The sequence below is a fragment of the Pistacia vera genome, unplaced genomic scaffold, assembly GCF_008641045.1.
Source record: "Pistacia vera cultivar Batoury unplaced genomic scaffold, PisVer_v2 Contig292, whole genome shotgun sequence".
Classification (NCBI taxonomy): Eukaryota; Viridiplantae; Streptophyta; class Magnoliopsida; order Sapindales; family Anacardiaceae; genus Pistacia; species Pistacia vera.
Window position 1 is genome coordinate 1,740,760 of NW_022196104.1, and position 20,511 is coordinate 1,761,270.

Sequence of the window (20,511 nt, forward strand, 5' to 3'; positions counted from 1 at the left end):
TTCTGGTGTTAAATCTGTGGTTTTTCTCTCTTTCTGTTCTCTTTGATGTTATGTGTTTTAACAGTATTTTTTACCCGTGATCTACAGCCAAACTTTGTCCCTTCGTATCTTCAAGACAAGACTGATATCTATTGCTTCTGAATTATGCCACTAACCTCCTTTTTGTCTCTTCCTCTCTACTCTCCAATTTTCTAATATTCACACTTTGTAGATAAGGCTATAAAAAAAAAAACATAGGCTTCTCTCAAAAATACACACTAGGTTGTTACACAACATAAGACAAAATTCTTCACCAAGATTCTTGGTTTCTGAAGTTGGGGCCAACAAGATAATGTTGCCTCATTATTTGTTCTTTTCATAGGCACATCATCTAGAATTCTACATGACTTGATTCTGAATATTGGGTCCACATACACTTTGCTCTGACCATATGCAGAATGTTAGCTTCTGATTTTTTTGTACAATCAACTACTTCTGCCTTTTAAAGAAATTTCTTCTGCTTCTTGTTAATGGATCCTGTTCAGGGTTACAGTTTTAACCATTGCATGCTTTTAATCATTTAATTGCTTTTTTTTTTTTTTTTTTTTTTGGTAAACCTGTTAATTTTCTCTCCCACTATTCGAACATAAGACTCTTAGGTACGGCTAACCTCGGTGGCTAAAGCCTAAAGGGTTTGCTATCCGGCCACAAAGGGAGAGGTTGAAAACTTAAAATTACTGCATTCAAGTGCACACTGGGAGTGAATCCATATTGTTACTCTTCACAGTAACTGATAAGTGACAATGAACATCACAAAACACAAATGAGACTTACTTTTTCTGTATAGTAGTCATTTGGATGACTGGATTTATGTTTTTTAAGCATCAAAACTATGGATTACTGTTTATTACCATCAGTTTCGATATACATGGCACGCGGCATGACTAGTTTTGCATTGCCAGCAAGATTTGCAGCACAAGAAAGGGCCATTTTGGCCTGCTTGAATGTATAAAAACTACCTTCTATCCAATTTGTTCCTAAACAATTGCTGGGAATTGTAGAGAAACAGAGAATATTGCAAAGCTGGCTCAACTTATTTGGGACAACAGTTTTATTCTTTGCCGAGACAATGTAGGATGCTTTTCTTTGTTCTAATGAGATGGACAGAAACAGTGTGGGGAACTTTGCAAACTCCAGAGAGCACCTAAAACCTGGGACTTGGCGTTTGATTCTGAAATCTGGAGGAACCAGATGAGACCATGGAATTGTTCCTCACTAGAGGGATTAGTGACTGTGCAACGTCTGTCATTAGAGGACGATACTCTGCTTCTGCTTGCACACACATGGCTGCAATGGCAGCTATCTATATAACCATTATAAGAAGAAACAATAGGTTTGTTAGTTGGGAAATTTTTTTTTTCTGATAAACAATAAAGGTGATTAAAGACAATAGAGAATTAAGCTGACCTGAATCAGATCCTTCTTTGAATATTGGCCCTTTAGAGAGGGGTCAACCATTTCTACTACTTTGTCTCTGTTAGTTAACCTTGGAAGAGCCTGACAAATTGTTGCATTGATAAATATTTCTTTAGAGTTAAGAAACTATACCAATAGTTTCTTTGATTGCTTTTGGATATATATATCACTTGCATGATAATTATAAGTTTGTGATGGAGTTTTGGCTACTAACCCATGAAACAAGAACATGTTCTCCAGGGGGCCTATTGGTATCTATGGGTACACGTCCTGTTAAGAGCTCTAGAAGAACCACGCCATAGCTGTACACATCTGATTTTGTAGTAAGCTTCCCAGTTGAAGCATACCTACATTACCAACATTTATGAAAACGGTTAGTCGGTTAAAGGTATACTTAAATTTCCCATCTGCACACTCAAATAATGAGAATGTTGTCATCGGAAATCCATCTAATGCAGAATCATAACTGCAGATTGTCTATGAGTACGGTTCCTTCTCCTCAAACAGGTTTATTAAATATGATAATGACAGTTTACCAACTGGGGACCTATATTTATGAACAGTTTTGTGCAAGATAGAATTGATAGAATAATTTATACCATAAACTGATAATGAACAAGTGCCATTATAAATGATGGAACACTCACTCAGGAGCTAGATATCCAGTGGTCCCCAGGATGCGCGTTGAAATCTGACCATTGATCTTGTCTGAGCCCATCTTGGCCAATCCAAAATCTGTCACCTTGGCACGGAAATTTTGATCTAGGAGAACATTGGAGCACTTGAAGTCACGGTGGATGATGGATGGTATCACTTGCTCATGGAGGAACTCCAGGGCTTTAGCACAATCAAGGGCTATCATCAATCGAGTCCCCCAATCCAATGGCTGATATTGATTGCTGGAGGGGTGTATATGTTGTTCCAGAGTACCATTAGACATGAACTCAGAAATTAGGAGTCTATGATCTTGGTCAGCACAATAGCCTAGTAGCTCCACCAAATAAGGAGAATGCAAGCGGCTCAGCAAATCAACCTACATTGTTAAGCATGTTAAAGAATGAGTTTCATGCAATATTTTTATCAATTATCTATTGCTACATTCAGTAGAAACAAAGTCACAAGCATCTTGAGCCTGCTCAGATAGGTAATTAAGATAGAAACAAAATTAAGAAGAGACAGAGAGCCAATGAATGCAAAAGATAATAAATGAAGTCAGACTCAGTCACCTCCATTCTAAATGCATGCTCCCCTTGCTTTCCTTCTCTAAGCAACCTCTTAATTGCAGCCAAAGTGCCATCACTCAACACTCCTTTATACACAGCTCCAAACCTTCCATTGCTTATCACATTCGCCTCACTAAATTTTTCAGTTGCAAATTCTAGCTCCTTGTATGTGAAAACTTGTACTCCTTTATATCTATTTGAAGCTGTACTTTTTAAATGGCCTCCATATAGACACCCGCCCTTCACATCTGCAACATTTTTTAAGCATAACCAAATCAAATTTTGCATCGAACATAAAATCGATGTGATACATGACTAGTTTGATAAAAAGGGAAAAGATTTTCATGAAAAGAAGACGGGGAATGAATTGAAAAGCAAAAAGGATGAACCTTGGAGTATAATTACTGATTTTTAATTACCTGGACTGGAGGCTACGTTGATAGTGGTATGAGCAATGAACCTACTACTGCTGCTCTTGTTGATAATGCCATCGCAACTGGCGTGGCCTTTTCCGGATTTAAGTCTCCGGAGCATTAGTATAACTAGTGCTAAAGCAAATAACACGACAACAGAGATGACTGAAACAATGATTATGATGATGGAATGGAAGGAAAGAATGAGATGGTGAGGATTATCATTAGGTAGAGAATGTTTGTGATGGTGGAGTGAATGAGTAAGGTTTTTCTCAGAGCCAAGACCAAGTGGCATTGTAGGTGCAATTGAATTGGTGCTACTTTCCATGAGCACAAACAGCAATGAACATACAAGTGAAATATGACTAATAAGAGAGATACAGAGAGATGGTTTTTGGGAAGATGAGTTGCAGGATTTTGCAAGTAAATTTAACTTCCTAGGAGCTCTTTTTTTTTTTTTTTTTACCTGTATGGCCTCAAATGCCTCTCTCTCTTTCTGTCTCTCGTGATAAATGAAGTGGCTTCTGTACTTATTCGTCCTTTGTTTTGTATCTTCTAAGGAATAGTCTTTGTCTTTGCAGCAGAAAAGCTTGGAAGCTTTTGCACAACTTCACTCCCGTCTTCAATCATCCAAATTATTAGCTAGTAATAACCAAACCCTCTATTTTGTATGTCCAATAAATAATTCTATCCCTCACTTCAGATTTATGTGACAAGGTTGAAATTCACCACCAAACATCTTGCAGCTGGCTTTATCCGAAAGGGCACATGGACATTTGTTTGTTTTATACCAGGATTAACTGAACAGATTTCANCAAATGCCTCTCTCTCTTTCTGTCTCTCGTGATAAATGAAGTGGCTTCTGTACTTATTCGTCCTTTGTTTTGTATCTTCTAAGGAATAGTCTTTGTCTTTGCAGCAGAAAAGCTTGGAAGCTTTTGCACAACTTCACTCCCATCTTCAATCATCCAAATTATTAGCTAGTAATAACCAAACCCTCTATTTTGTATGTCCAATAAATAATTCTATCCCTCACTTCAGATTTATGTGACAAGGTTGAAATTCACCACCAAACATCTTGCAGCTGGCTTTATCCGAAAGGGCACATGGACATTTGTTTGTTTTATACCAGGATTAACTGAACAGATTTCACTGACTGAAATCTTTGTCACCCAATTATTTACCTAGGACTTGACTGTGTCAATTACTCTTTGATAAATCATATGAATTGATAGTTTCCTCATCAAAGGTTAGAAAATTTGATGTCTCAACTCTGCAATAGAGTTAAGAGCATAACAAAACTGGGGTTTTATGAAGTTGATGGTTGCTTTGATTAAGGGAAAATTGCTAATCAAGGCTGAAGATCACATGAGTTGCCTAGTCTGCACAAGTTCAAAGCCACATTGTGTTTTGCATATTCTTCATATCTTTTGCTTGCCCAAGTTACAAGGCAACAGCTCATCTAGTTGTTTGACCTGCAGCTACTGAACTTGACCCTCTACTTACAATTCAGTTGCTCAGAAATACAACCCATAAAAAGTTTGGAGTATTATACAATTTTCTCCCATTATAGGCTGCCTAACTTATTTTGTTTCTCTGCCTTGTAATTACATCAATTCTTGTTGATTTAATGTACTTGAAATCATGAAATCATGAAATTGGCAAGAGAAACAATTTGCCTATTCTTTGGTGATGTGTGGTAGCAGATTTTACCAAATGGGTATAGACCCAAGTGATCTCATGGCATTTGAAGATTCCTACAATGCGTAAGGTAATCATCTTCAAGCTGTTTCTGGTTTAGAGAATTCTATTACAATCTATTTGACACATCTCGTATCTTTTTATTATTATTATTATTATTATTGAGAGTATTCGGACCAGTTCAACTAATCCTCTAGAGCCTTATAATTACTAGTTGGGTAAGAGGTCCAATCATCACCCTTATTAGTAACTAAGGAGACTTAAACTCAAGAATTCATGAGACCTCCTTTTACTCTTTTACCATTAGGTGACCTAGGTTTGCTAACTGAATTCGAAATGAATAGTGTCTATTTCATTGAATTCAAATTGTTACATGTAACATAAATAATTCAGTTTATAAGTCTTGCGTCCTCATTTGTATGGAACACAACTGTGCTGATTATACTAAAAAATAGACAGTATCCTATTTAATTGGGTGTGAACTTTTATATTTGATATGAGTAATTTAGTATTTACTCAAGTAACTAGATTAAGACAAACATACCGAGAACTAGAATAAGAGTATTAACAAATAGAGTATCCAAAGCTCTAAAATCTCCTGCTTCTTCTTGATGATGACTAAACATTTCTTCCTTTGTGTCTCTCTTAAGAAATGAGAGTGACACTGTACAGAATCTGACCCCCCCAAAAACAATAAACTATTATTATCTTTGTGGCATTGGTTGCTCTCTTATCTCTGTCTATTTCTTACCTAAGCCATTCTTATGTAAATGCTCATCTACAGTCACACAAGTCATGTGGCAGTTACATTTTTGGGATAACTGGATTGAGAATAGCAAAAGAATTAAATTCAAGTAGGGCCAATTCAAACTGATGGTAACATTATGCTAATTCATTAGCTGATGGCATGTCATCCCGATCCAGATCCGATACCATGTGATCTTCAACTACCCAAATAATCAAATAAATGAACTTTTAAGTTGAACACTTTATTGATATATCGATACGAATCTTACAATTGAAGATGAAAAATGCTATCTTTACAAAGACAATACAAAGAGAGCTACAAAGTGATGTCAGCAAGAAGGAAAAAACAAAGAAAGAATGGAAAAAGAGAGAGAGAGAGAGAGAAATCATGAAGATCAAGGATAGCAATTGTCTTTATATGCCCCCTTTGTATTTGTCTTTGTAAGACTAGCATTGCTCATTGAAGATTTACAGAATTTGTAATCGTACGTAAAATTCTGTGCTATTCTGTCAAGAATGAACATTCTTCATGAAATTATACTACGGGGTATCAAAATGTCCTACAACAATGTGTACCTCATCAAAACATGCAACTCAATGGTGCATAAAAAAGGTATCCCACTGGATATTTGGTTTCTCTGATCCAAATTATGAAATTTTGTCATTTCATCAATCATCTGGGAAACCGAGAAACCTGTTTATAAGCTTGGCAACTGGCTTGGCATCACCTGGATGGTATGGCAAGAGAGACTCCAAATCCATACCAGCTATAACTTGATGGAGGTCTTGAGGATGAGCACAATATAAATGCTTCCTCTCTGCTAGCTCTTCTGCTAGCTCACTTTGATGATTGTCCATCAAATCTTCATTAACCACCACAATTAAGGGTTTAGACAGTCGCAAGGTCTCAAATATGCTACCTGACCCTGCAACATGGCAGAACCAATTAAAAATGTTATTCCTTCATGTATGTGCATGTCTTGCAAGTGTATCAAAAAATTGAATAAAAATAAGTAATTAAACTGTCTCCTGCATAACTCCTAAAAAATATCAAGACTAAGAAGATAAAACTTGACTGAGATCATGTAGCCTATGCATATCTTAAAACAGATGACTTATAATTAGGGATTTCATTACAGACCATAAAATATTCTAATTATGGGTTCTGCATTATAGCCAAAAGATTCCATTCATTTAAAAATCAAACTCATTAATCAGCAGAGGATGGAGAAGTATAATAGAAGTCCTATACCAAGTTACAGTACAGAATTACAATTAGAGCAAAACAAAAAGTTACCATGTAAATTCAACAAGCAATTATAGGTATTATTCAATGACTTAGCTCATATTAGGAAAAAATATCATGAATTTGAAAAAATTTATGAAATTTTATCAGTCTATCTTCTCTTTGGATGCAAGCATAAGGGCAAATACATCACAATAATGATTCAAATTTAAGTTCTCTCAAGGATTTAGGTTGTCGTCTCAAATCCTTGCAAATGCATTCACTTGTTAAATTTGCCTTATATGGTGCGGCTATAAGGATTTGAGATGATACAAGCACCGCCAATTACAGTATTTTCTTAATTTAAAAGGAACATGTATAATGGGAAACTGACATCACCAGGGCAAGTCTCAGAAATAGCAAATGAACTATCATACCACAACTTTATAGACCTTTTAGAAAACCAAACCAAACAATAAAATTGTTTAGAATATTATCATGTCCTCTCAAAACAAAAGCCAATTATTTAGACTACAATTAACAGGAACGTGAATAAAATGCACAGTACAACAAAGGTACAACACAACAGAATAGAAATATGAGCTTACCAGCATGACTAATTACAAGAGATGCTGAACTCAGATGATTAGCAATGCTTGATGAAAAAGTGAAGTAGTCTACAGCAAGGGACCCATCTTCTCCAAGAGACTGCTGACAGAATGAACTCAAGATAATTATGAAAAATTACAAATCAAAAGAAAATATAATCACCTCGCTTTGGATTTTTGATGAAGTAAAAGTCAACGTCTTAACAAATTGCTTTTGTTGACGCAACAAGGGAGCCTGGACAAGTGCCACACAAAACTTTGGCAGATGGCCAAAAGTGGCATTATAACAATAATACTGATATGTCTAAGATAATTAATCATCATCATAAATAAAGTTGATTGTAATCCTTTAAATCGTTTCCAAGATAATGAATCAAAAAGTTCAAATAAAAGTCAACTTCTGTTTTTAGTTGAAACCACACTCCAACGATGAACATATTATTCAATTTGTGAATGTAAACTTTAACCTTAATAAGCACAGCAAGATTCTCTCATCATATTTATTAACTATATTCCCACTTGGCCCTGCAGGACTAGACATCCCTATTTGGTGACCTGGCAGGATTCTAGATTGCTATTGCCTACCTTATGTTTATATCAACAAGTGCCTAAAAATGTAGCTCCATAACTCCTAAGTTGGAGCTCCATGCATGTTTCCTGCATATCTCTGAAATGTAAACAGTCTTTTCTTTTCCCCATGTCTCCCCCACCTATGCTTTTACATGCAAAGAATTTGTTTTTAATAATTGTTTACAGGTCTTTCCCAAAGCTACTTAACCTGTTGAATATAATTTTATAGCAGCAATAACCCAACAAGTCAATGTATTACTTAACTAAACATTCATAACAAAAACTTTTACGAATTCACAAATATATGAACTTCAGCCTCAAATTTCACTACTTAACCTTCTTAAGACTTTCCTACAAATTACATAAACACTTCAGCTTAACAACAAAGCAAATAAGATCAAAATACTCATAACATCATTATCAGAAATCTCCATTTCACCCTCACAAATTGCTACTTTACAATTTGATTCAAAAACAAGAAAAACCAATTACACCAGCAAAAACAAAAATAAAAAAATAAAGAGAAACAAATAACCATTGAACTAAAGTAGGACAATACCTTAGTGGGCACATAAGTTCCTCGACCCATTTGAATGACAAGGTGGGTGTACCCTCTCCTAGACAATTCCTGTTTCACTTCCAAAGTATCCACAGCTTGTACGAGAGCATCAAAGCATGTCGTTCCCACAGTTACAAACACAATTCTCTTCAAGCCCACACTATCTTCAGTACCTCCCATTTATAACTTTGCTGCCTATAGCTACTACTGTCTAAAATGCACACCAATTAAGCTTGAACTCCTATTAATAATGCCAACCCATGGACATCAAAGAAAATCACAAGCTTTACACTCATCAATAGCAACAAACACAACAAATGACATAAATAACTTAAGCATTCCCATTTCAAAAAGCAACAAAACAACCCAGATAAAAACTTTTTTTAAGGAAAAAAAAACCCACATTCTTTAAAGTCATCAAAGGCAACAACAAACATCTCAAGCAGGAATTAACTTACATTATTATCTTGTTCATTACTAAAGTACTAATGGATACATTAGCATAAGATTTTTTTTAACGCATTCAATCTTTTGGATGCAAAACAAATGATTATACTTTGAATTTTAACTATAAAAGAACAAATTCGTTCTCCTAATCTCTAATAGATTCCGAATTGATCATTTTCTAAATTAAATTGACAGCCAAATTGGAAATGGAAGCAACCGAGGACATATGAACAACTCAATTCAAACACTTACAAAAAAGTTTCACCCGAAAGCATATCGAACACTCACCAGAATTTCAACGGTGAATACACCTTCACTTTCAATTTTCGAACTTTCAGTGATGCTACAAAGACCAGCCGGTCTCCCTCCACATAACACTTCGAATTTGCTGGTTTTTCCGCGATTTCCTCCTGATCAGGGGTTGTATTGGGTAAGGGATTGATTTCTTGTGTTGGCTTGGTTAAGTGGGTGGGGGGCTGCGGGTTCACGGTGGAGTTCGGTGCTTCTTTACAGGGTGAGGGAATATGGTGGTGGGGGTTGGGTTGGGGTCTCCTTGCCAAGGTCTTGAGAGAGCAAAACCCACAAGTCGGCCCAATCAGTATTGACCAATTTCAGGCCCATTTATGTACCCAAACTTTTGCACACCTGGCCCGGTTAGGATAGGACCCAGCCCACTTCCCTTAATAATATCTCTTTATTCTCATTATATATATATATATATATAGAAACTCGAATCTCAAGACCTTGATCAATAAAAAAGTAGTTTATAAACTTTTCTTACTAATTTTCTCTTATAAATACGATGTGACCAGTTTATAATTGATCCAACAATGGGTTCTCTCGAACTAATTACAAGCTATCGAAAAAGAAAGTTAATTAGAATAGTATGTAAACCTATCTTTATTGTTAATAAAAGGTTATGGTCGTGACAACTTTATTGGAAGGATTACATTACTGTAACTTATATGTGTAAGTTAAATTTCTGGTGATTGATTCATGCATGTATATTTTGTTTTCTCCATGGTAGATCATAAGCAAATCTTATTGAAAGGTAAACACAGATTCAACTTTCACTTGCAGTAGTTCATATGGAAGAAGCTCTTAAAGCTTATCATGGAGGAGGCGGAGGAGAGAAGGAAAGGAATATTTGGTCAACAAGTTAGCAGAAAAAGTGAAAAGAGACTAGATTGGAATGTCTAAACTTGAGGTTAAAGCTTGTTTCTTTGTATAATGAGTATGAACTGAAAGAAGAGGGGACAAAACAAAAGTGAGTTTGTACAGTTCTCCAACAGTGTCAAAAAGTGTTAAAAAAAAAGAAAAAGAAAGGAGAGAGAGAATCTGCTACTATTCTATTCTTCTTATTATTATCTCAGGATTTGAATCCGAATCCTGTTGGATTTTTTCTTTACAGGTCAAAGTATTTCTTCTCCATTTTTGTTCATGTCAGATCTTTAAATTCCTCGGGATTCCCTTTCTTCCCAAAGTAATACTATTCTATTTCTCTTGTCACTCATCCCTCCATACATCCCAGTTGCCTGCAGGTTGCCTTTTTTATGATAATTAAGCTTACAGAGTTAAGGAGAAGAGACTTGAAATGGGGTTGATTTTGAATGTTAAATTTAATTAACCACACCATTAACATCAATCACCTAACCATTTTTACGCTATGAAATGATACCTTGGTGCCTTGTTTTCAGCTTGTGGGGGTGATGCATTATTGAAATAAATTAAAGTTTGTTAGGAGATTGATTGGACCTGTAATTCTTGATAGGTTTGGTAGACCAATCCAACCTAATTTGGGTTCATGAGGCTCATTGTCAGGTCAGGTCAATTACCCAGAACTTTGGTTCCCACCAGCCAACCACCATCTTATCTGATATAAAGGAGCCCGTGTCTCTCTCTGTGTCCTGTTCCTGGGTTCCTCCTGCACCATGTCCACCCAGCAAGGGCTAGCTGTTCTACATAATAAGGACTGGGGACCCAAGCTTGTCAACCCCACAATTACCCTATCACCCTTCAAGAAGGTATTTATATAGTTTCACATGTGAACCACTGAACCAGTCATATCCTTTTATTATTGGTTCACATGAGATAATGTTATCTTGGAATGTTAAAATATGTAGTATTGTATAGAGTGAGTGTCAGTAATGTTTTTGTCAGCATCGGACGCTTACCCCACACTAAACAGTCCAATTATTGGGCTTTCTGGATTGGATGTTAATCTCTAGCCATAGCATACCAATCCCCTCTAAGCACCCTCTTCCTAAAGGATTCGAATGTAAAAGAATAAAAGAATATCTAATATAAAGTAAAAAAAGTAAGAGAATGATATAAAATATAGTAATTAGAGCTCTTATTTTACATATAATTCTAAGATTTTGAGAGATTAGTTGAATTATGCATAAATTAGTTTAGACACTTTCGATTATATAAAAAAACTCAAGCCAACCGAAGGCAATATGTTCTTAAAAGGACTCGAACTTGAACCCATGACCAAATTATAACTATTAGTATTAATAAAGACAGTAATTTTATCTCTTTAAATGAATAGTTTTACACCCAGAATTCAAGGTGATCCGACCCTCTTAACTCTAGTCTCGGAAGAATGGTGACCCTTAAAGCTCGAAACTTTAACGTGGACTGTGGACTATAGAGCGGCCTTTCTCTGGACTCTGGCTCCCTTTCTTGAGACTTTAGAATTTAGCAGTTTTAAACTCCATCTGTTGACACTAGATTCAAGAGTTATCTGTCTCAGCCTATAAATTGTTCAAACTCTAAAATTAAATTAACTTATTTATTTATAACATTTTTTAGTTTATAAGTTAGTGTTTAAATTTAAGCATTTGTTGCTTTAAACTAATTTTCATAAGCTGACAAACACCCCTAACTGCACAAGGCATCAGATGAACCGTCCGTAAAGACTAGACTGCAGAATCTATGGCTTTTTGCAGTATGTGACAGATGACATTTATTACTTTCCTCAATCTTCATTCTTCCATTCCTTCTTCACCGCCCACCCTCCAATTCTTAGGTGACCAGGAGCCTCACCAGACCCTTTGGATATTTGTAATTTCTTCTGTCTCTCTGACTTGGGAATCGGCTCTAATTCTCAACTTTGTTTTAGAAGACAAATAAAACCAAATAATCCTTAATAAAAATATTTATATACTACAAGTTATAAATTACAATAAATCACGCTTTTGAGACCATTCACGGACACTTATTAAAAGGGTTTCGTGACAAACTCATAAACTCATTTAGGTGACTTTGCAAATCTCGTGCACACTAGCCTTAAGGAGTTGGTGTGACAGTGAAGAAGATTTGCTCTTTTTATTGATCTTTTTGGTTTGAATTATGAGACCACTTATCATATTTGTGGTTTGTCTTAGAATATTGAATTTGTAGGGTGTTTAATGAGTCTCGGAGATTAGTTGAGATATGCGTAAACTGGTTTGGACTCCAGTAAAAAAAAAAATCCCTTAATGACTATTCTTATTAACAATCCAAATAGATCAAATTCAAGACCTCTTAAATAATATACCCAAAAATTATAGTTAACTGTTGGACCACCTAATGATAGTTAAGAAAATGCAAACTTAATAATGGAAGATTTAATAAAGACAGTGACAAAATTATAAAGAGATGTTGAAAAATTAGTGTTAGACACAAACTATGTTTCTTCGTGATGAGAAGAAGATGAAGTTTGGAATCTTTTATTAACCAGAATAAACTCTCTATATTCAAAGTGATTCCATAATAAAAAAACTTCGACAGCTGCCTGAGAATTCCATTGAAACGCCCAAGTTCATGTGCATAATTTGATGAGTATTTTATGTTATTCCTAAACATTCATAACAAAAACTTTTACGAATTCACAAATATATGAACTTCAGCCTCAAATTTCACTACTTAACCTTCTTAAGACTTTCCTACAAATTACATAAACACTTCAGCTTAACAACAAAGCAAATAAGATCAAAATACTCATAACATCATTATCAGAAATCTCCATTTCACCCTCACAAATTTCTACTTTACAATTTGATTCAAAAACAAGAAAAACCAATTACACCAGCAAAAACAAAAATAAAAAAATAAAGAGAAACAAATAACCATTGAACTAAAGTAGGACAATACCTTAGTGGGCACATAAGTTCCTCGACCCATTTGAATGACAAGGTGGGTGTACCCTCTCCTAGACAATTCCTGTTTGACTTCCAAAGTATCCACAGCTTTTACGAGAGCATCAAAGCATGTCGTTCCAACAGTTACAAACACAATTCTCTTCAAGCCCACACTATCTTCAGTACCTCCCATTTATAACTTTGTTGCCTATAGCTACTACTGTCTAAAATGCACACCAATTAAGCTTTACACTTATTTAAAGAAACAAAAATGAACTCCTATTAATAATGCCAACCCATGGACATCAAAGAAAATCACAAGCTTTACACTCATCAATAGCAACAAACACAACAAATGACATAAATAACTTAAGCATTCCCATTTCAAAAAGCAACAAAACAACCCAGATAAAAAAAAAAACCCACATTCTTTAAAGTCATCAAAGGCAACAACAAACATCTCAAGCAGGAATTAACTTACATTATTATCTTGTTCATTACTAAAGTACTAACGGATACATTAGCATAAGATTTTTTTTTAACGCATTCAATCTTTTGGATGCAAAAAAAATGATTATACTTTCAATTTTAACTATAAAAGAACAAATTCGTTCTCCTAATCTCTAATAGATTCCGAATTGATCATTTTCTAAATTAAATTGATAATCAAATTGGAAATGGAAGCAACCGAGGACATATGAACAGCTCAATTCAAACACTTATAAAAAAGTTTCAACCGAAAGCATATCGAACACTCACCAGAATTTCAACGGTGAATACACCTTCACTTTCAATTTTCGAACTTTCAGTGATGCTACAAAAACCAGCCGGTCTCCCTCCACATACCACTTCAAATTTGCTGCTTTTTCCGCGATTTCCTCCTGATCAGAGTTTGTATTGGGTAAGGGATTGATTTCTTGTGTTGGTTTGGTTAAGTGGGTGGGGGGCTGCGGGTTCACGGTGGAGTTCGGTGCTTCTTTACAGGGCGAGGGAATATGGTGGTGGGGGTTGGGTTGGGGTCTCCTTGCCCAGGACTTGAGAGAGCAAAACCCACAAGTCGGCCCATACAGTGATTGACCAATTCCGGCCCATTTACGTACCCAAACTTTTGCACACCTGGCCCGGTTAGGATAGGACCCAGGCCACTTCCCTTAAAAATATCTCTTTAATCTCATTAATACCATATGATTTTATATATATATATATATACACATATATATAGCAAGAAACTCGAATCTCAAGACCTTGATTAATAAAAGAGAAATATCACGTTCACAAACTTTTCTTATTATCTTTTTCTCATAAATACGATGTAGTAGCTTGTAATTTGTCAGTCACAATGGATTTCATCTATCTAACAATGAGTTTCTCAGACTAATTACTAGCTATCGAAATAAAAAAATTAATTAAAAAAGTTTGTAAACTTATCTTTATTGTTAATAAGAGGTTATGGTCGTGACAACTTTATTGGAAGGATTACATTACTGTAACTTATATGTGTAAGTTAAATTTCTGGTGATTGATTCATGCATGTATATTTTGTTTTCTCCATGGTAGATCATAAGCAAATCTTATTAAAAGGTAAACAACACAGATTCAACTTTCACTTGCAGTAGTTCATATGGAAGAAGCTCTTAAAGCTTATCATGGAGGAGGCGGAGGAGAGAAGGAAAGGAATATTTGGTAAACAAGTTAGCAGAAAAAAGTGAAAAGAGACTAGATTGGAATGTCTAAAGTTGAGGTGAAAGCTTGTCTCTTTGTATAATGACTACGAATTGAAAGAGGAGGGGACAAAACAAAAGTGAGTTTGTACAGTTCTCCAACAGTGTCAAAAAGTGTAAAAAAAAGAAAAAAAAAGAAGAGAATCTGCTGCTGTTCTATTCTTCTTATTATTATCTCAGGATTTGAATCCGAATCCTGTTGGATTTTTTCTTTACAGGTCAAAGTATTTCTTCTCCATTTTTGTTCATGCCAGATCTTTAAATTCCTCGGGATTCCCTTTCTTCCTAAAGTAATACTATTCTATCTCTCTTGTCACTCATCCCTCCATACATATCAGTTGCCTGCAGGTTGCCTTTTTTTATGATAATTAAGCTTACAGAGTTAGGGAGAGAGACTTGAAATGGGGTTGATTTTGAATGTTGAATTTAATTGACCACACCATTAACATCAATCGCCTAACCATTTTTACGCTATGAAATGATACCTTGGCGCCTTGTTTTCAGCTTGTGGGGGTGAGGCATTATTGAAATAAATTAAAGTTTGTTAGGAGATTGATTGGACCTGTAATTCTTGATAGGTTTGGTAGACCAATCCAACATAATTTGGGTTCATGAGGCTCATTATCAGGTCAGGTCAGGTCAATTACCCAAAACTTTGGTTCCCACCAGCCAACTACCACCTTATCTGATATAAAGGAGCCTGTGTCTCTCTCTGTGTCCTGTTCCTGGCTTCCTCCTGCACCATGTCCACCCAGCAAGGGCTAGCTGTTCTACATAATAAGGACTGGGGACCCAAGCTTGTCAACCCCACAATTACCCTATCACCCTTCAAGAAGGTATTTAGATAGTTTCACATGTGAACCACTGAACCACTGAAACCACTCATATCCTTTTATTATTGGTTCACATGAGATAATGTTATCTTGGAATGTTAAAATATGTAGTATTGTATAGAGTGAGTGTCAGTAATGTTTTTGTCAGGATCGGACGCTTACCCTACACTAAACACTACAATTATTGGGATTTCTGTCCTTCGTTAGGATTGGATGTCAATCTCTAGCCATAGCATACCAATCCCCTCTAAGCACCCTCTTTCCAAAGACCCCAACTCAAGCCAACCAACCGATAAAATAATAAAAGAAAATCAAATTCTCTTGATGATAAAAAAGTAAAAGAAAGATTTAAAAGGTGGTCATTAGAACTTTTACTCAATTGATAGTTCTAATGTTTCAAAAAATTAGTTGAGATATACGTATTTAATCATTAAAAAAAAAAAAAAAGACTCAAGCCAACTGCAAGCAAGATGCTCTCGAAAGGGTTCCAACTTGAACCCATGACCAAGTTATAACTATTAGTATTAATAAAGACAGTAATTTTATCTCTTTAAACGAACAGTTTTGCACCCAGAATTCAAGGTGATCCGACCCTCTTTAACTCTCGTCCCGGAAGAATGGTGACCCTTCTAACCAACAAGATTGATGATGTGATAATAATTGAATCGGTATTGAAGTGATCTCTGAAGTTAATCAAACATAAATTGTGGTGGTACAGTTTTATTAAAGCTCGGAACTTTAATGTGGACTGTGGAGTGTGGACTATTGAGCGGCCGCTCTCTGGCTGTCTTTCTTGAGACTTTAGAATTTAACAGTTTTAAACCCCATCTGCTGACAGTAGATTTAACTGCACAAGACATCAGATGAACCGTCCGTAAAGACCAGACTGCAGAATCTATGGCTTTTTGCAGAATGTGACAGATGACATTTATTACTTTCCTCAATCTTCCATTCCTTCTTCACCGCCCAGTCCCACCCTCCAATTTTTAGGTGAGCGGGAGCCTCACCAGACCCTTTGGACATTTGTAATTTCTTCTCTCTCAGACTTGGAAATCAGCTCTAATTCTCAACTTTGTTTTACAAGACAAATAAAACCAAATAATCCTTAATAAAATATTTATTGTTATAAATTATAATAACAGATGAATATGAAACAAGGTATATATTAAGAGTAATGTTAAATTTACACAATTCTTTTACACCATATTCATTACATCATGATGTGGTATATGCCATAACTATACAAATTTTTAATTATTTTAAACTTTTAATATTATAATAAAATTGGTGTGGTTGTGACATATATCACATCATGATGTAATAAAAATGGTGTAAAAAAGTAGTATAAATGTAGTATTACTCATATATTAAAATCTATTCCGCTTTTCAAAACCGTTTATGACAACCCATTTAGGTGAATTCGCAAATCCCGCACACGGTTACGAAATAAGCAATAAATGATAATCCATCACGCTTTTGAGACACCATTCACGGACACTTATTAGAAGGGTTTCATGACAAACTCATTAACTTAGGTGACTTCGCAAATCTCGTGCATGATTAACTTCAAAGAGATTAGTGTGACGATCAAGAATATTTGCTTTTTTTTATTAATTTTTTTATTCAAATTTTAGGACCACCTATCTATCCTATCATATTTATGGATTGCCTTAAAATATTAGATTTATAAGATGTTCAATCAGTCTCGAGTACTAGTAGAGATGTGTACAAACTAGCTCGGACACTAGTCATAAAAAAATAATAAAATCTTGTGCATGACTTGTTACTTTGATATCAATTGTTATACACATCAGAACATGTAAGTCTCAATTGGATCGTTATACAAATATTTTATCATAGAGTAAAAAAGAAAAATTTCGCATAATAGGAAAATGAATTTTTTTTTTTTTTTTTTTGGTGATCGAGGATGTATGGCCCAACTTGCGAGCACCTCAACTAATCTTCAAGCACCCTAAAGTTGACAGCCAGGTAAATCATCTTAATGGCCACCTTTATTAGCAATCTAAATGGATCAAACTCAATATTTTTTGAATAATATACCCAATAATCCTAGTTAACCGTTAGACCACCGTGTGATAGTTAAGAGAATGCAAACTTAATAATGGAAGATTTAGTAAAGACAGTGACAAAATTATAAAGAGATGTTGAAAAATTAGTCTTAGACACAAACTATGTTTCTTCGTGATGAGAAGATGATGAAGTTTGGAATCTTTTATTAACCAGAATAAACTCTATATATTCAAAGTGATTCCATAATAAAAAAACTTGACAGCTGCCTGAGAATTCCATTGAAACGCCCAAGTTCATGTGCATAATTTGATGAGTATTTTATGTTAAAAAAAAGAAAAAGAAACTGATCAGTCAAAGTTACAAAAAGCGAATATGAACAAGCCCCACAATCAAAAAAGCAATTTCACAGGGAGATTTCTGTGGGCTTTGTGCCCTGTGGTGGGTGTGAGTGGGGCGTCCTTTTTGTCACCATTCAAACATCTTTTACAGTGGCAGGAAATGAAAATATAAATATAAAGATGGATTTAAGCACCTAATTTTCTAAATGGGTTAGCCTTTCAAGGACCACAAACAGTAATTTGGTTTGCTAAAGAAGGGTCCAAACTCAGAGAAAATTATTGTTCAAAACAGCTTTCAATTGGTGTTCTTTTGACTCTTCAGTGGATTGTCTCTTTGTTATGCAATAGCAAGTTGTGGAAGGAGAGTTTTGAATTTGCTTTTGGCTTCACTTTTCTTTTTAAAGCCTTAAGCATGAACTCTGGTAAATTGCTTTTATGGAATTCTTCTGATATATATAAGTCTTCTTCTTTTTCTTTTGCTGGTTGATTCCTCTGCCAAAAAGAAGAATTTTTTTAGTAATTACCGATTATGTAAGGCATTTGATAATTACTTGAGTTCGATAATATCGAAAAGAAACGTCAAATTTATAGTAATGGTCCAACATAGGGTTACCTATTTGAGTAGATATTATTCACTTTAGCATTTACACAAATGTCCGTCCTCTATTGACTTCAATCTCGGATCAATCAACCACAAATTATGAACGACGTAAAAAGTTTTCACTATACACTATTACTTAACTCAATTAGTCCTACCCGTTTTGTACTTCTTAGAATTGAGGCAAACAATCATTCACCCTCACGAACTTGTTTTTAGGCTTTACGACAACTTAATTCACCTCAAATAAGTCTATACTTAATATTTTAGTCATTATACAATGTTTTATCAGTGTATTTTATAATTTTTATGTTTTTGGTTTATAAATTTTACGTCATATATATATTGACACCATAGTTATCAAATCATGTATCGTATCGTGTATCAAAAATCTAATTTTTTGAATCGTGTAAAGTGTATCGTATCATAAGATACGCCTTTTTCAAAAAAATTAATAAAATAATAAAAATTTCTAAAAATTAATATCATCCCCAAGATTAATTAAAGAATTTTATGGTATTATTGGCCTTAAATTATGGTATTACATAATCAAAATTAATCACAAAATTTCAAAATCAATGTCAATGTCTATATCTCCACTTATATTGCCTTCGTTTGGTTGATTTTTTAGAATACTACTTTTAGTATTCCCAAAAAAGTTAAACAGTAAAATACCCAAAAACTCACAATATTATTCAACTTTTTTTAAACCCCTTAAATTTATTAATTTAATTAAATACCCCTAAATATTTTTAAAAAATTACAAAAACACCCCAACAATCCACATTTACCAGATTCTGGTCACCCGTGCCGAAAAATGGCTGGAATTTGGTAGGATGGCGCACTACCGACTAAATCTGGTCGGTAGTGCGCTGATCTAGTCTTTTCCGGCCAGATCCATGGTGGATCTGGTTAAAAAATGTCAGATCTAAGGCCAAAGATCTGACCGTTGACGGTCAGATCTTTGGTCGTAACCAGTCGGTAACGACGACCAACAAACGGTCGTCATTGACCATCAATGACGACCGTTTATTGGCCATCGTTGACAAGTAAATACGGCCAGATCTAGCTGTAGATCTGACATTTACCGGCCAGATCCACCGTGGATCTGGCCGGAAAAGGCCATATCGGCGCACGACCGGCAAGATCTAGCCGGTCATGAGGCCAATAAGGAGACTCCGGCCACCCTCCGGTGGTGGTGGCCGGCTGTCCGTATTTGAGGGTGGGTTGGGGGTGTTTTTGTTAACTTTTAATGTTTTGTTATAGGGGGTGTTTTGTAAAGAAACAAACAAGGGGGTATTTTATTAATTTGTAAATCCTGCATCGTAATACCTGCCCAATTTAACTTTTTTCAAAAAAAATTTCCTAAAAACACAAAATTGTGAACCAAAAGGAGCCATTATTATTATCATGTAAAATGGGCAATACATATTTCTCTTCACTTTCTCCATGCAAAATGGGTTTAGTGAATCGGGTTGGGTGATCCGGTTTCGACCCGAAATTTTTTTAGACCTTTGGCCCAAATTAATAAAGTCATATCAATTTATATCGATATTTTTAAAGATACGAACGGATACATATCATATCGTAAGATACATATCATATCGTAAGATACATATCAACGTATCGAAAAGTTTAAGATATACTCTCTGATATGTATCGTTGGTGACCTGTATAGAATCGTATCATATAATATATATCGGGTATCATAGGATATTAACAACTATGATTGACACTGCTTTTTAACAATATTAGTGATAACAAATTGAAAGTGAATATTTAGAATATGATATTTTCCATTATGTCTGTATTATATATTATCCCTACATTTTAATATAATAACCAGCCATTAAATTTCACTAAAATCCATTGTCATAGTGGCCTATGATGTTTCCAACATCACAATTTTCTATGGTTC

The 20,511-nt window shown here is 35.0% G+C and overlaps 2 protein-coding genes across 8 annotated transcripts; both read right to left on the reverse strand.

Moving 5' to 3' along the window:
• Positions 1-886: 886 nt before the first annotated feature.
• Positions 887-3,446, reverse strand: LOC116134987 (probable serine/threonine-protein kinase PBL7). The gene is made up of 6 exons (XM_031420669.1): positions 3,098-3,446; positions 2,682-2,926; positions 2,103-2,488; positions 1,670-1,802; positions 1,447-1,536; positions 887-1,342 (listed from the first exon to the last, which is right to left on the reverse strand). Exons 1-6 carry the CDS (start codon positions 3,417-3,419, stop codon positions 1,184-1,186), a joined length of 1,335 nt encoding a protein of 444 aa, XP_031276529.1. The 5' UTR covers positions 3,420-3,446; the 3' UTR covers positions 887-1,183.
• A 2,566-nt stretch (positions 3,447-6,012) lies between these two features.
• On the reverse strand, positions 6,013-14,085 carry LOC116134997 (UDP-N-acetylglucosamine transferase subunit ALG13 homolog). 7 transcript variants are annotated; one of them, XM_031420695.1, is made up of 4 exons: positions 13,832-14,085; positions 13,086-13,289; positions 7,373-7,472; positions 6,013-6,465 (listed from the first exon to the last, which is right to left on the reverse strand). In XM_031420695.1, the coding sequence occupies exons 2-4, from the start codon at positions 13,263-13,265 to the stop codon at positions 6,209-6,211; spliced, it is 537 nt and encodes a 178-aa protein (XP_031276555.1). In that variant the 5' UTR covers positions 13,266-13,289; positions 13,832-14,085; the 3' UTR covers positions 6,013-6,208. The 7 variants fall into 7 exon arrangements, with proteins under 7 accessions (XP_031276555.1, XP_031276557.1, XP_031276550.1 ...); XM_031420697.1 differs by having other exon boundaries at positions 13,086-13,292; XM_031420690.1 differs by having other exon boundaries at positions 13,086-13,296.
• Between the last annotated feature and the right edge of the window lie 6,426 nt (positions 14,086-20,511).